Source organism: Lycorma delicatula, chromosome 4 (genome assembly GCF_047948215.1).
Source record: "Lycorma delicatula isolate Av1 chromosome 4, ASM4794821v1, whole genome shotgun sequence".
Lineage (NCBI taxonomy): Eukaryota > Metazoa > Arthropoda > Insecta > Hemiptera > Fulgoridae > Lycorma > Lycorma delicatula.
Window position 1 is genome coordinate 3,436,498 of NC_134458.1, and position 17,953 is coordinate 3,454,450.

Below are 17,953 nucleotides of genomic sequence, written 5' to 3' on the forward strand. Positions count from 1 at the left end.
CGGTCTTCAACCAATCGGTGAATACATGTTTGTAACTTTTATATTCTGAAATTAGCTCGAAAATCATTTTGAATACAAACGTTGGGTAATCCCTGTTCTATCTTTTTCTTCAAGTAGATGCTGCTCTCCACCGTTGACATAAACCACTATGGGACGTCTCTTTTGGAAACTGACAGAACTTCTGGCAAATTAAAACCACAGTTTCCACAGATCTCTATTCTTCTTATCCCAGCAGGTCTGGGAAGGGTGGGTTTTTTCGATACTGTTCAATCAATCAATTTTCGATACTGTATAAAAAAAGAAACAAAATTTATACAACTTGGGAAAGCCAAGACATGAGCTGCGTTTCTTAGAATTATTTTCCTTCTGTAATTCAACGGCAAAACTCCGACTTCTGACAAAATACTGTCAATCGGGCTTGTGCAGAAGGCTCTTGTAACATGCGTGGTTCTTGTATTATGGATCACGTCGAGTTTCTTTAGATGAGACTTTTGTAGAGCCAAATGCTATTGATCCGTAGTCTATTATAGATTGGACTAATACTTGTAAAGTTTCAACAATACTTCTTTATCAGAGCCCCAATTCAAGTTTGACAAACACTTGATGACATTTAGGGCTTTCTGACACTTCGTTTCTAGTTCCGTAATGTGTGCCTTGCATGAAAGGTATCTTCCATGTGAGACCCTAAGAAACAAACTGTTTCTTTATATTCAATAATGCTGTTATCCATGGTCAAAACGATTTTTTCTCAGTTGATTTTTTACTGGTGAAGGGACATGACAAACCCGTTAAACTCTGCAAGGTGGAGCGATATGCTTCGGGCTCTGGAGCATTCGTTCCACGTGCCTCCATATATCTTCAGAATGATGGACGCATACCTGAGGAACCACGGTCTCATGTACGAGACTTCGGTAAGCTAACGTCGACCCCAAACTTTGAAACGCCATCTACGACGGCCTGCTGAAGCTGGAGATGCCGGAAGGGTTGACCTTGGTTGGGTACGCCTACGACGTTGCGCTACTTGTTGCAGAACGCGACGTGGAGCCCGCCCAACTGAGGCTCAGCAGACTGATGCGATGCACAGGATCAGCGCCTGACTGTACGACCATGATCTGTTTCTAACCCTCAGCAAGTCGGAGAACGTGATTCTAACAAAGAAGCGTATTGACACCCTCCGATCCTTGCTGGTCGGAGTATTTCGGTATGATGTTTGACCGGAAACTCAGCTTTGCTGAGCAGCTAAGGAGAGCCGTCGCAAAGCCGATAGGACATCGGAGCACTGAGCCCTCACAAAGTGGTTGCGATGATGCTCCTGATCTGAGTAGCTGTGAGTGTCTGTCTTGATTCGTTGGGGGTATTCTCAAGCCCAAGAAAGGTGACCTGGATATTCCTGAGCCAGGTGCAAACTAGGTCGCGGCCTTCCCAGTTAGGATAGGAAGACTCGACCTGAAGTAATATGTAAAACAGTTTCGGGCCAACAGTTACGGGGTTTGAACACGTAAGCCGGTGGTGTTTATCACCACGCTTAGTCCGCTCATGCTGTTAGGTAAGCTCTAGGAGCTATTTAGGATATTGGTCGTTAAACTGTTTCAGGCTCAGTTGCCGTTTGTGGCACAGACATTCGGTCTGAGATGCGATAAGGAAGAGCGAAAAGTATAAATGGGAGACCCTCCAGAACAAGTTGATGAAGAACCCTGGAGAATGGGCTATAAGCTCGTGATGCGACAACTGGGAACATGACATCCAAATTCGCCAATGACACCAAAGCCCATGCAGAACATCGTGGATACACTTTTTTCCACCCAAAACAGGACAAATGAACTGACAACTATAGCAGACCTTGATGACATACTACTCTTCATAGAGGGGGAACTCAGGGAAGCAGTGAGGCAAGCAAAACAAGAAAGCGCTAGGCCTGGATGACATTCCCATAGAGGCGCTTAAATTTGTAGTGTGACACAACTCACCTGTGCTCTTTAGAATGCATAATGAGTGCTCTTCCCAAAGAGCTGGAAGATTCAAAGACTCGTACTGTTAAGCAAGGGAAAGGGAGGGCCACTTACATTATCGAGTTATCGACTCCTCTATATGCTTAATACTGCTGGGAAATTACTAGAGAGCCTCTTGAAATGAAGACTAGTAGTGATCCAGAACCCAGGGATCTCTTAGAGACAATATGGATTCAGAAGAGGCCACTCAACCGTTAACGCGATTGAAGAGGTTGTGAAAACGATCCTAGAGGCACAGAGCGGCAATCAGCATCATAGGAAGTCAACTCTATTGGTTATGCTCCATGTTAAAAATGCCTTTAACTCTGTTAGATGAACCGATATGATGGTAGCTCTGGGGAAAAATTCAGAGTATCACAATACCTGATATGAATGATAGACCTTAGCCAAAGAAAATTGGTGTACCAAACACGGAGGGATCTTTCTGGAAAGATATCACTGTGGGGGCCGCACAAGGGTCTATACTGGGCCCAGATCTGTGGAATGTGGTATATGTTGGGATCCTCCACATGGAGTTACCGCAAGACACATTCCTAATAGGATATGCGGATGATATAGCTGCTATAATAGTCGCACAGGATACAGAAGAAATTCAGATGAAACTAAACTAGCTAATGTGGAGAGTGGTATTATGGATGGAAGAACATGGCAACTGGCTATGGAAAAGACAAAGATGGTTCTACTCATCAGACAATGGATCCCAACCAATACTAAATGGAGAGGGCAGAAAGATCAAATACAAAAGCGGTTGAGTACCTGGGAGTCAGACTTGACACTAAGCTGACATTTGGAAATCAACTCAGGTCCGTCACAACTAAACCAACAAAGATATCAACAGCACTAAGCCACTTCATGGCAAATACTGGTGGATCCACACAGAGCAGAAGGTTACTAATAACCATCACCCACTCCATACTATTGTATGGTAGCGAAATATGCGCAGAGGCAATACAGAAGAAAACCTATAGGAGTCATATGACATCTGTGCAGAAGATGGAAGCGGTTGTACCATTGTACCGTACAGTGTCAGAACCAGCAACAGTGGAAATAGCGGATGTGATCCCAATTGACCTGCTGGCACTGGAGAGGACAGAGGTATATCTAAAGAGGATCGAAGAACTGAAAGATCAGCTCAGGCAACTGACCAGGATTAAGGCCATGAAGAACTGGCAAGAGAGATAGAATAATGAGAAGAGGGGCAGATAGACTGCTAGGCTGGTGGAGTACCTGGACAGTTGGTACAACCGTGAATTTGGCAAGGTATACACAGATATTTTAATAAATATCTTTTTAAGATGGACAAAAGCAATAATCCTGGGTGCCCATACGGCGATGCGAGATAAAATGACGCTGAGCACACATTTTCTTCTTTCAGAAGAAAGATCAAATACAAAAGCGGTTGAGTACCTGGGAGTCAGACTTGACACTAAGCTGACATTTGGAAATCAACTCAGGTCCGTCACAACTAAACCAACAAAGATATCAACAGCACTAAGCCACTTCATGGCAAATACTGGTGGATCCACACAGAGCAGAAGGTTACTAATAACCATCACCCACTCCATACTATTGTATGGTAGCGAAATATGCGCAGAGGCAATACAGAAGAAAACCTATAGGAGTCATATGACATCTGTGCAGAAGATGGAAGCGGTTGTACCATTGTACCGTACAGTGTCAGAACCAGCAACAGTGGAAATAGCGGATGTGATCCCAATTGACCTGCTGGCACTGGAGAGGACAGAGGTATATCTAAAGAGGATCGAAGAACTGAAAGATCAGCTCAGGCAACTGACCAGGATTAAGGCCATGAAGAACTGGCAAGAGAGATAGAATAATGAGAAGAGGGGCAGATAGACTGCTAGGCTGGTGGAGTACCTGGACAGTTGGTACAACCGTGAATTTGGCAAGGTATACACAGATATTTTAATAAATATCTTTTTAAGATGGACAAAAGCAATAATCCTGGGTGCCCATACGGCGATGCGAGATAAAATGACGCTGAGCACACATTTTCTTCTTTCAGAAGAAAGATCAAATACAAAAGCGGTTGAGTACCTGGGAGTCAGACTTGACACTAAGCTGACATTTGGAAATCAACTCAGGTCCGTCACAACTAAACCAACAAAGATATCAACAGCACTAAGCCACTTCATGGCAAATACTGGTGGATCCACACAGAGCAGAAGGTTACTAATAACCATCACCCACTCCATACTATTGTATGGTAGCGAAATATGCGCAGAGGCAATACAGAAGAAAACCTATAGGAGTCATATGACATCTGTGCAGAAGATGGAAGCGGTTGTACCATTGTACCGTACAGTGTCAGAACCAGCAACAGTGGAAATAGCGGATGTGATCCCAATTGACCTGCTGGCACTGGAGAGGACAGAGGTATATCTAAAGAGGATCGAAGAACTGAAAGATCAGCTCAGGCAACTGACCAGGATTAAGGCCATGAAGAACTGGCAAGAGAGATAGAATAATGAGAAGAGGGGCAGATAGACTGCTAGGCTGGTGGAGTACCTGGACAGTTGGTACAACCGTGAATTTGGCAAGGTATACACAGATATTTTAATAAATATCTTTTTAAGATGGACAAAAGCAATAATCCTGGGTGCCCATACGGCGATGCGAGATAAAATGACGCTGAGCACACATTTTTTGAATGCAATACACGGAGTAAAGTAAAGTAAAGTAAAATAATTACAGTCTTAAGTAATATTGCTGAAAACAAAACCAATAATTAAATCTTGTAATCTGATCAATATGTAATAATATACTTTTAAAATCAATGCAAGACAAATTATAAAAATAAAAAACTAGATTACAAGATAAAAACTAGATGTGATTAAAGTCCATATTAATTATAATTATAAACATAATTTTTGTTTTCTAACATGCAATACATGATTTTAATTTTTTTTTTGATACTGAAAATGAATATGAACTCAGAATCTTTCTATCACCCACCATTTTTGAAAAATTTTTAAATATTAATTAAAGGATTTTTTTTTTCATTTTTCAATGTATAGTTAGCATTTTAAGCACCTATATTGTATTTTGTTAGCTCATTTTTTATTGTTTAACTTTGTTAACATAATTTATAAGGCATAAATAAACAATACTAGACAAAAAATTAAATCATATCACAGTCACATATTATGACATTATATCTAATACTGAAGAGTGAGCTTTCATTGATGAGATTAAACATGTCTGTGCAAGTCAAAGCATATAGCTGAAAATACAGCTGTGTTGTTTGTATTAAGCACTGGATTTAGGAATGAATTAATTTTGTTTAGTCTTATTGCTGACTTAAGTTTGTTAACAGTGCAGAATCATAATGCCTCAAAATTGTATAAATGATGTGAATGCCTTTTGTTATGTATGTGATGAGTTTACCGTAAAATAAAATAGAAAAAACATTACAACTTTAATTAAAAAAGCATATCATTTGTACTTTCAGTGTAAAATTGGTGATCACAATAAGACGTTGGCTTCTCATATAGTATGCACTAATTGTTCTGTATATTTAAGAGGATAGCCGAAAGGTACACAAGAGGCTTTGCCATTTGGTGTACCTATGGTTTGGCGTGAACCAAAGGATCATGCAACCGATTGTTACTTTTGTTTGTGTCTGGAATTACAAAAAATCTAAATGTACTGCAAAATATCCTTAATTGCAATCTGCAATCAGGCCTGAATAATTTCACACAGTGAAATTATTCCAGTTCCTGAATCCCCTGTGAATGTATGTTTTGAAAGCATCAATAAAGAATCAGGCAGTACTGAAGAAGACAACAATGATTTTGATTTGGAATTATCTTCCAATAAGCCACATCTTATATCAGAAAGTGAATTAAATGACTTGATTTAAGTTTATTAACCATTCAAGCTGAACTGTTAGAATCAAGACTGCAAGTTGGAAGTTACTTAAAAAAAATACAAAAACTTTGGGCTTTTGAAGCCAACAAAAAGAACTTTCTTTCTCAGTACTTTATTGATGAAAAATAATTTGGTTTATTGCACAAATATTGATGAGCTTATGTTGCACTTAAGATACGTTCATAAACATGAGAATTGGCGCCTTCTCATAGTCCAAGTATAGTTTAAAAGTTGTTTTACTACACAATGGTAACAAATATCCTTTTATACCAATCACTTATGGTATTAATTTGAAAGAGACAAACGATGTGATGAAAAACGTTCTTGAAAAAATAAATTATAAAAAATTAGCTGGAACATATGTAGTGATATGAAAGTTATACTATTTTTTAGGCATGCAGTTAGGCTATACTAAGTACAAGTGTTTTCTTTGCGAATGGGACAGCCAAGCTAGGGATAAACATTATGTTAGGAGGAAACGAGACAACTTAACTCCAATTGGGAAAAATATTATTCATGAGCCCTTAGTTGAACCCAAACAAATATTTTTACCCCCTTTCCATATCAAGTTAGGACTAATGAAAAATTTTGTGAAAGCAATGAAGAAGGATAGTCCTCGATTTTTGTACATCAGGCTGAAGTTTCCGAACGTAAGTGAAGGAAAAATTAAAGAAGGAATATTTGTTGGTCCTCATATAAGAGAGCTGTTCAAAGATGATGCATTTAACTCTGTTAAATAATGTAGAAAGTGCAGCTTGGCTTCATTTAAAGACATTTGTAAAGATTTTATTGGCAAACAAAAATCTGACAATTACCATGATATTGTTAATCAACTTCTTACTTCATACAGAGCTATGGAATGTAATATGTCTTTGAAAATACATTTCCTCCATTCACATCTGGATTTTTTCCGGACCAACCTCAGAGATGTAAGTAACGATTACTGTTGGACATTAATTCAGGATTTGCCTGAGGCTATTTGTAAAAGAAATGCATCAGTGAATTCATTCTAACACAAGTGTGGCCATGCAAAATTATAAATTTTACAGATTTTAACTATATATATATATATATATATATATATATATATATATATATTTTTTTTTTGAAGTATAATTTATTTAAAACTAAGGGTGATAGAAAAGTTTTATTACAGGCTTACAGACCTGAAATGAATGTAAAAAAGAAATTCAAGAAATGATATCACACTTACAGAAACATTAAAAAAATGTTTTTTGTCAGTGGGTGTTATTTAAATATAAACACATGAAATAAATAAAAGGCAAATACATTAAATACAAAAAATACTATAAAATAATTCACAATTTAGAAGGCGATATTGATAATTACTTTTGAAAACTATTATTGAAAATTATTAATTCAAACATAGAATCTATAGACACAATCAGGTTATATGACATCATGAACTTAGTAAATTATTAAAAAAGATTAAAATTAAAACATCTAATATAGAGACATTTTATCAAAACGGTTTCATATTTAATCAATTTATTGTGAAAGATACAAATAAGGAATTAAAAAAAACTATAGATTTGTCTGCTTAAATGGTAAATACCTAGTTTTTCTTTTTGTTAAGAAATTATCGTAAATATAGTGCTGTACTTAACAAATACAGTATATAACAGGGAATTTTTCTTTCTATAACTATGAAAATCTGAAGTGTCTTGAAATCAGATGATGTGGTGGTTTGTCAGGGAATATTAAGTACAAACATTACAGCAGTGAATGCTACAATATTATCCTTTGTGATTTGCAATATTTATAAATAATAAAATAATTTTCAGATAAAAATATCTAGTGGTTTAGAGAAGTGCAACATTGCAATACACAAAGCAAACATCTTGCAACAGCAGTTGTCTCATGCTATAATTTTGATTTTGAAGACTGACAGTTTTTTGGAAATTTTCTGAAAACTAGATTAATGGCAATATATGATTAGCATATTACACAAATTATTCTTAATTTAAATATTTTGAAAAGATGGGGAAAATACTTGTAACAGTTATACATCTGTAGGCATAAATTGGCAAAATCACAGACAGATAACTTACAACAGCTAAATTAAATATTCCAGCCACCGGTCCAAAACTGTTACTATCTTTAAGCAGATTTTTTACTCCTTCTTCAGTTGTAATATCCTCAGTTGAAATCTTAACAGTCACACCATAAGATTCCCATAATCGAATTCTCATCGCCTGGTAGCCAGTCTTGACTCCTGTTCTTGATGCCAACACTAGCTTTTTAGCACCACGTAATATCATCCAATCTGCTAATTCCAAACCAAATCCTCCTAAACCACCTGAAATTGAAGGCAATTAAAATACAACTAATGGACTATTAAAGTATGAAGAATATTAATCATATCTAGAATGAAATAAAACAAAACTAACCTGAAATGGAAAACCTAAAATTGCACTGCATTGAAAATAGGCTCCCATGAAGTGAAAATTTTTATGATTCAAGAACAATATGAAAATAAATATTCCTGAGCAACTTTGCAGAATTATCTAAAAAATATTTTTTTATAGGGGTCTGGGTTCTATTTTGATGAATTTGTTATAAATTAAAGATACTTGAAATTAAAGAAAGATCTTACATTTATAAATATTTTTTTCATTAAAAGAAATTTTAACATTAAGCTCTCTGATACTGTTGAAGGAAGAAAATTTATATAGTTCTTAAAAATTGTTTAGTGTCAGGGCTATTTTTTATAAATGAGCCATATTTATAAATGATTCAGAGTAAAATAATTTGAAGGAGATTACCAGTGTGATTAATATGGTATTACATTAAATGATGATGTTGATACTAATTGTTTACAATGGCTCATTCTTTCTAGAAAAAATAAATTTATCACAGTAATATGATTTAACAAATAGTCTTTATTAATGACTATTAATATTTATTTACTGATATAGTCATTTCAGTTACTATTTTTGCAGCGGAATAATCCAGATAAGAGTCAGTATCTGACTCGTTCTGATTTTCATGCTAATACCATTGCTGATTTGGTCTTTAGTTTTATTTCTGCTTTTTCTGATAAAGAGGTATATTGTTTATGTTGTCCTTCATAAACATTGCTTTTTTGTGAATTGTTAGTAAAGATTAAAAATGCCTTGTAGTTGTGTAAATCATTTTAACAACTTTTGCTATGTATGTGGCAAATTAACTTTTAAATCTCAAAGAAGGAATATTATTCTTTCAGTAATAAAATCATGAGCTTTATTTTGGGTGAAAATAGGAGATCAGGATGAGTCTTGGGCCCAATACATCTGAACAGCTATAAATTTAGTGTAACTTTACTAAGTAGCTGACTAAGGAAACAGACAAACCCTTTTCAGTATGACATACACCTTTTGCTGTTCGTATGATGTAGAGAAAGCCCAAGAACCACTTAGCAGATTTTTATATGACAAAATTTATATTTTATAAATAATATTTTATAATATAATTTATATTTTTATATGAAAAAATTAAAGACATCAAATGTAAATTCAAGAAATCTGTAGAGTATTCCAGTCTTCCTTCAGCAATAAGATCTATTTCACACAGTGAAGATTCACCTATTCTGGTTCCATCAAAAACATGGAGCTTTGGAAAAAAAGTTGACGATGAAGAAGACTAGAGTGATTTAGAAAGTAATGAGAAAGAAGAGGATTCAGATTTCTAAGGTTAGAACACTAAATCTCACAAGATTACTCAAGCGGAACTTAATGGACTTAATTTGTCTAAAATACAATCAGAGTTGCTGGTTTCAAGGTTACAAGGCTGGAAACCTCCTTGAAAGTAGTATTAAAATATGTTTTTTCCATGTTACGCAGCAAGAATTTTAGCACCTGTTCTCCTTACAAGATAATAAAGTGTACTGCAATAATCTAAATTTTTTATTAAATTTATTAGGCAGCATCACAATCTTACACAATTGAGATTGTTTATTGATTCTTCTAAAACGAGTATGAAAGCCGTCTTTCTTTACAAAGAAATAAGAAACCATCAATTCCTGTTGTTTATTCAGCACAAGTAAAGCAGTCATAAGACAATATGAAATTTTGACTGATGATGACACAGTATGAAAAGAGTATTCTTGTCACATATGTGAAGATCTAAAGATGATTTAATGGAGGCTATTTTATTAGGACTGCAGCTTGATTATACTAAGTGCTATTATTTTTTATGTGAGTGAGGAAATAAACATAGGAAAAACAACTATATTAAAAAGGACTAACCAAAGAAAGAACACTCATAGCTGGGCAAAATAATGTTACTTGACAAAATCTTGTGAATATAAAGAATATTCATCTTATACAGGAAACTTGGTTTGATGAAAAATCTTGTCAAAGCAATGGATCATAATGACAGATTTTTTTATATCTTAAGAGCAAGTTTCCCAGGATTAGTGAGGCAAAAATCAAAGAAGGAATATTTATTGGACCACAGCTATATAATGCCTCTGTATAATGCTAATGAAGGAATCAGAATCTCAGAAAGCAGCATGCATATTACTTCAAAATATTTTTAAATCATTCCTAGGCAAAAAGGGGACAGAGCTATGTATAAATTGTGAGTGAAATTTTTGAAAACTATAAACATCTGGGATGCAATAACTCTAAAAATACACATATTGCATTCACATTTTTACTTTTTCCTCATCTAACACTGAGAATAATAGTGATGAGTACGATGAATGCTTTCACCGGCATATATTAATTACAGAAACACACTACCAGGGAAGCTGGAAGCCAGGGGAGCTGGAATATGATTACCAATTACTGATGGAGACTGTAAAGGGACATTCCAGAGTTTGAATACACAAGCCCTTACTAAAGTAAAGCAGATGTTAGGAATGATAATATCAAATTATAATCCACATAATTTCTTTTAAAAAAAAAGGTCAGGTTTTCTTTAAATCCATGTTATTAAAAATCTATGCCCTCCATTCAATTTTGGTTTGAAGATTTGAACTTAGCGCAAAAAATACTAGACACACCTTATTGAGTGAGTGCATGAATAGAAAAAAAAAATTTGTAAATCAGTGTATTTAATTTAACTATATTTGGATAGATACTATCTAGATGTAATCTAGATATAAATTACATCTGGATAGATATAATTATTTTAAAATCTGTAAAAAGATATTTTTTGAAAATAATTAAGTAGTTTTAAAATTTTACATTTTAATAATTATGAATTATGTTTTAGTGCATTTGGATTTGTTTTGTTTAACTGAAGATACTTAACAGTTCCTAAATGAATAGTTGATAATTAAAATTAATTAACATAAATTTGATACGACACATCATTACATCATGAACCTCCTGTTTATTTATTAAAAGGCACAAGCACTCAGAATTTTAATACAGAAAACTTTATTTACCTCAGTAACAGTCAACTGTATTATAGCAGTGAATGAGTGTTTATCATAGCAGAGGTTTCTCATAGTTTGGTAGAAAGGTTATTTAGATACAATAACATAAAATATTATATTTTCTTTATTTCTAGAAGAAAAAAATGGATTCTCACATCTAAAAATACTTATTAATATGTATTTCATAAACCCATACATTTGGATATGTATGCTTGTAATTATTTTGCAGTTGTGTAAAAATCATCAGAATAAAATTATTCTTACACATTTTTCATATTAACTGATATTATTTAAATAAAACTTTTTCCTGCTACTTATATGAAAAAATTAATTTTAAAATACTTACTTTGGTGACAATTTGAGTAATAGTGTGTGATAACCAATATTTCACGTTACCCATTTTTGCATTAAATAACCTTCACTGTATTTTACAAAAAAATAAAAGAAATTGGAATAAAATATTTAACTTATTTCAGTTTTAGTATTAACATAAACATTCTTTTATTTGAAAAGAAGTTGTAAACAATAAGAACAGTTTCATTCAGTTTTTAATTTAAAAAAATTCTGTGACAGAAGACTTAAAATTCGATATCTGTTAATATAAAAGGTGAAAGAAGACTTCACAGATTAAATTCATGGATGCTAATACCATCTGTGCTTTATTTGTGAGAACTATTCAATGACCTTCATAAAAATTATACAAGCTGTGTGACTTATTGGTAGCAGTTAATGTTAACCATGATATCACTGACCAATTATGATGTAAGAGCTCTTTGTATCACAATGAAAGTAAGGTTTTGCATCAAAAAGACAAGGTTTTGGCTGTAAACTTTTCTGAGGTTCTTCCTCACGTATCTGAATAAGCACTTTACCAATGTGCTTTCCTGCTGCCATGTATCTAGAAAACAGACAACAATAACAAATCAAATCAATGTTTAAATGCATAATGAACATGCACATACACACACACATACATGTAGTTGCCTCAGCGAATCTTTCCTTTCTTTTTCCTGTTTAGCCTCCGGTAATTACCTTTCAGATATTACTTCAGAGAATTAACGAGGATGATATGTATGAATGTAAATGAAGTGTAGTCTTGTACAGTCTCAGTTCGACTATTGCTAAGATAACTGAAACCCAACCACCAAAGAGCACCAGTATCGATGATCTAGTATTCAAATCCGTGTAAAAATAACTGATTTTACTAGGACTTGAATGCTGAAACTCTTGACTTCCAAATCAGCTGATTTGGGAAGACCCGTTCACCGCTAGATCAAGTCGGTAGGTTACCTCAGCGAATCTACGAGCTTGTGACATCACATTATTGTTTTCCAAAACATTATTTTTGTGGGTAATTATTATTTTTATTTCATTTTTCAACTTACAAACAATATGGGCTCCAAAACAATACATTTATGTTGTTGTACATTCAATTATTTCCACTTGAGTTGATTGCTTGTATAAAAATTCTTAATGATTCAATCTCGTAAACAATAACAATTCCTTAACCAATGACTAATGCTCTGATTGGTATTATGTATAAGCTTATAAAAATTTATACATGCAGTTAGAAATGAAGTCTTTCTAACATTAGTGATAACACAACATTCTCTTTCACAAATTTTGGAAAACTAATTACGGAGGAAATTAATTTCATGAATGAAGATGACTGGAAACCCTATTGTGAAAAACTAAAAAAATATTGAAAAAGAGTATGAAAAACTGGAACCACTGATAGATGAAATGACAGAACATTATGTTATATGTGTATACTCTGATAGTGAAAGTGAAAATGAAAGTAACAGTGATAGTGATTCATTTAGCGAGGATGGTGAACTTGCTAGAAGTTTGAATTAGATGCATGAAGAAAATTAAGTAAGCTGTTTTTTGTTTATTATTTAAAATTAATAATTTAGTACAAATAAAGGTTATAAAAGAATTAATTACGTATTGTTTCTAATTAGTAAATGTAAATATGTACCGTGTACAATATGAAATAAGTAATACTTCGATTTGATAAGCAGAATTTATGTTTTCAGGCCGTGTAGTAATACACAGCTGTTCGTGATGTTACAAGCTCGTATATTGGCGGGGTCTAGATACATATACACACATTTTTCAAACACAGTCTACCACTGTACTATATTGTTTAAATAATGCTATTTTTTATTTAAGAGTAATACAAAATCCAATTAGATATAGATGAGAACCTAGCATAAAAATATTTTTTTCAAAGAATCATTCTATTGATTTTATGTAGAAACACAAACCCAAAAAAATTACAATGAAATTGTAAACTGTAGGTAAGAGTCTCGCAGATACCATTTCACCTGTTCAAAAAACAAAAATTTCTGTAATATAAATAAAATTGTTTTTAACAAAATGATACTAATATAAAAAAAGGTAAGACACTACATTTCTATTATCAAAATCTGTTATTAATTTAGAATTTTCTTTAAAAAAAAATACATGTTAAATATATGTAATAGAAAATAGATATACAAGGATAGATAATAAACAATGTTTAAGCATTCTGTATAATAAGCAAAAAATAAAAAAAAGTTTTCATTGTAAAAAGTTAAATGTTTAGAATGAAAATGTACTTTTTTGTTTATTAATTCTTATAATGAATGATTTTTATCCTTAAATATAAAATTATTCCCATGATTACCCATATCTTTTCCTTTATTTATGTATTTTAACACATTCATGGAATTTCTAATTTCAAAATTTCAGTTTCATTTTTATTAACTGTTTGGAAATGTTGGATAAATTTGTTTTGTTGTTCTTCAAAGCACTGTAATGCTGATTATCTTTTCTTTGAATATGTAACTGCATTTATTAAATTTCTATGCATTATTCTGTATTCCTTAGTTATGTATTTAAGGATTATTATTTAATGTAAGGGTCTGTGTGTATTCCATAAGATGAACTAAAATATTCTTTTTTCGTTATCATTTGCTTTAAATATTGCATCATATACACATAATTTATCACATCAAAATTTGTTAATTTAAGTGCAGTTTTATTATTAAAATTAAGATTAATTTGGTTTTTTTTTTATGTTTGAAGTGTTGATAAATTTTATGTTTGTAACAATTTTATTCTTTATTTGGTAATTTTATTTACGTGAAAATGGTATTTGTAACTAACAGTATTTATGTGAAAGAAGTTGTTAACAGTATTGTAAAGTACAACAATTGTTATTTAAAACGGAAATTATTTTTTTCCACTCTAAAATTTGCAATCTGTGAATCATTAATCTAATAGCAGAATGTTAATTTACAATTTATGATTAGAATTTTTATCACTCTTAGATGATTTTCCAGATAAATTAAATTTTATTTAATTATTATTTTTTTAAATTTTGAAGTCTAAATAATAAGCTGATTTTCATCTTCAGTTTGATAAGTATATTTTGATTAAATCTTTGTAATAGATTAAGTGTAGAATTTTGTTAATTATTAAAATTTTCATTGCATATTATTAAGATATCATCGACTACCTTATTATACAGAAGGTTAACATTTTTATAAAAGCATACTTATTCTAGAGTCCTACCAGGCTGATTTTAATGATTTTTAGTTTGTTTGAAACGTTTTTTTAGTGTTTTTTCAGAAATTCTTAGGTCTGTCTTTTCAAAAAATTCTACTGGAAAACGGCTAAAGCCTACTAATTCCTTAACTATCCAAGATATTGAATTAGGACCTTTTTTTAATTGATTCCTCTCCCAGAAAATTAGAGACTTTTAGTATCAAAATATAAGTGTGTGAAATTTGTCATAAAATTTCTTAAACAGTGTCTTAAATCAGTAATGGCTGTTCCTGTTCCTACTTATAAAATTAAATAATCTTCGTAAATTGTATGGACCCTTTTATACTTTACTGTACCAATCAATTCCCACTGTTACAGCCAACTTTACTGATGCAGATGTCCCTCGGGGCATCTGCATCGGTGGCATCTCTGCGGGGCCTGAGCTGAACGCTGTGGTGTGCAATCAGTTTGAGGGCGAGAAGATGTTCTCCGTTAAAGCCACTACTGGCTAGGAACGGAGGGGGTGGTGTAGCGACCGGTCACGCTACAATGCGGGATCTTCTCCCCTCGGAGGAATCAAGATGTTACAGCCAACTGATGAGTTTCATAAGGGAACTAGGACTAAATTTTGTTGTTGCGATCAACATGTATGGTGGGGTATGTTGTGTTTATTGTGCCTTGAATTACAAGACATTCACGAAATTGGCTCATAAGTAGAACTAGGCGCAGGGTTCGCGCTTCCATGAGCTTGGTTCGCTAGTTCAGAGGGAGACGATGTAGGACATTCAAGATGTCTGGACGAAGCCTACAGCGAAGGCAATAAGCTGAGTTATTAAATCACCGATGCAAATGTCTACCGAGGCATTTACATCGGCGGCATCCCAATGAGGCCAAGCTTATTACTATGAGATGTAAAATGTCAGAGGACGATAGATGACTCCCGTTAAAGCTCAACAAGGCAAGGAACAGGGGGAGGGTGTTGTGGCGACCAGAACGTCACTAGGCAGGTGTCTTCCCCTACAGGGTTGGGATGTTACAGCCAACTGGTCAAGTTAATGTTAAGCCAGAGATCAAGCTGTACAGTTGTTTGTTCATTTACTTACTTTTTACTTGTATATCATATATAATATATAAATACATTTACTTTGTATTAAAAAGGAAATCAGTTCTCTGAAATTTTTTTTATCTATTCCTTTAAATACATATTTTTTAATCATAAGAAACAATTTTTTTTCAGAACTACTTTACTAAAAATACTTTAATCTTAATCTTTTTTAGCCAAGGCTTCTTTTCAGAATTTCTTTATCTATACTTAACCCCTTTCTTTATATTAAACTGTCAAGAGTGCAAAATTCCAAATGATTATGATTATAATGATTACACAGGTCAACAGTGTAAAAGTTGTTTGAAATTAATAACTGATTCTTATAGATTTTTGTGTGCTGGTTTCAGGAAAAATAGTCAAACAATTCAATCACGTACCATTTTTTCACTAAATCAATTTTTTAAATATTCTCAAAATTGATAATAATATATTTTATTTATAAAATGGTGAATAAAAAATTAGGCCTGTGTTAAATTTTTTGATATTTTATTATTAGTTTGGTTATGTGTAATGAATACAAGTAGTGTTCATAATTTTGGTTTGATACAGTAAGATGAGTGACTAATAAGATGTAATATGATTAATCAGAGTGACTTCATGAGTAATTTTTTTCTATTAGCTAAGTTGACTCACTCATTCCTACTCCCCTTCACTCGACTGAAATAAAAATTAATCAGTTGCAATCAGAACGTTGTGTTGAAAGGTTTTGCTAGTGTTAAATAGTTTTCTAAACCGTCTATAGTGTTTTAGTTTTCCTTCATTTTTTGAAATTATTTTATTTGTGCAGTCCTAGTGTTTTTATAATTCAAAATGACTTTGAGGGGTTGTCTTAATTCACCTAATAACGTCTGTCACATTTGTGGGAAGTTTGTGGTGAAGAAAAAGCAAAGAAATATTACAGACTTTGTTAAGAAAGTGTACTAGGCCCATTCTGGGGTAAAACTTGGTGACCAAGATAAAACGTGGGCCCCTCATAAAGTTTGTTATATTTGTATGGAACAGCTATACAAATGGACAAAAGGTAAGAAAAAGTCTTTTTGGTTTGGAGTACCAGTGGTCTGGAGAGAACCAGAAAATCACAGTGATGATTGCTACTTTTGTTCTTGTGATGTACAAGGGATCAGTTTAAAAAATAAGAAAGAAATTGTGTAACCAAATTGTTATTTGGCAATATGCGCTGTACCTCACAGTCCTGGTGTACCTATACCTTCAGTTCCAGAAAAACTAGAAGATATACGGAACAACTTCAAAACTGAATCGCAGGATGATAATGATAATATGATGTTGATTTTATTTCTGGTAGTTCCGAACCACAACTTTTTCCACAGCATGAACTGAATGACTTGGTCAGAGATTTAAGTCTTCCTAAAAATTCAGCAGAACTTTAAGGATCTAGATTAAAAGGAAAAAACTTACTCGCCCTTGGCACTTCTATCTCATGGTACAGAAACAGAGAAAAGTCTTTACTCCGTACTTTTCTGAAAATGGAAGATTAATTTATTGTAACAATGTTCCTGGTGCAATGGTGGAGTTGAACATAAAGTATGAGGTGAATGAATGGAGGCTGTTCATTGACTTGTCCAAAAGAAGCCTCAAAGCTGTTATTCTTCATAATGGCAACAAATATGCTTCAGTGCTGGTAGGATACTCCAAGTATTTGAAAGAATACTACAAGAATTTAGAATTAGTTCTATCTAAACTGAAATGTTGCAATCATGAATGGATAATATGTGGTGACCTAAAAGTAATTTCTATGCTTCTTGGGCAACAGGGAGGATATACCAAATATCCCTGCTTCTTGTGTGAATGGGATAGCCAAGATAAGAAGAACATTGGGCCAAAAAAGAATGGCCACGTAGAGTATTATTAGAACCTGGGAGCAAAAATATAATATGGAAAAATTTGTTTGATCCACGGAAAGTCCACCTACCTCCACTTCACATCAAACTGGGATTGATGAAACAGTTTATAAAGGCTCTATCTAAAGAAGGAGAGTGTTTTAAATACATATGCCATAAGTTTCCAGAC

The 17,953-nt window shown here is 33.2% G+C and overlaps 1 protein-coding gene across 1 annotated transcript in view; it reads right to left on the reverse strand.

Moving 5' to 3' along the window:
• The window catches only part of FASN3 (Fatty acid synthase 3), a 280,712-nt gene that overhangs the window by 43,715 nt on the left and 219,044 nt on the right, over positions 1-17,953 (reverse strand). The window contains exons 29-30 of the mRNA XM_075362162.1: positions 12,039-12,184; positions 7,973-8,220 (exon numbers count right to left, since the gene is read on the reverse strand). Coding sequence (XP_075218277.1) covers positions 7,973-8,220; positions 12,039-12,184 — 394 coding nt within the window. The remainder of the gene's footprint in view (positions 1-7,972; positions 8,221-12,038; positions 12,185-17,953) is intronic.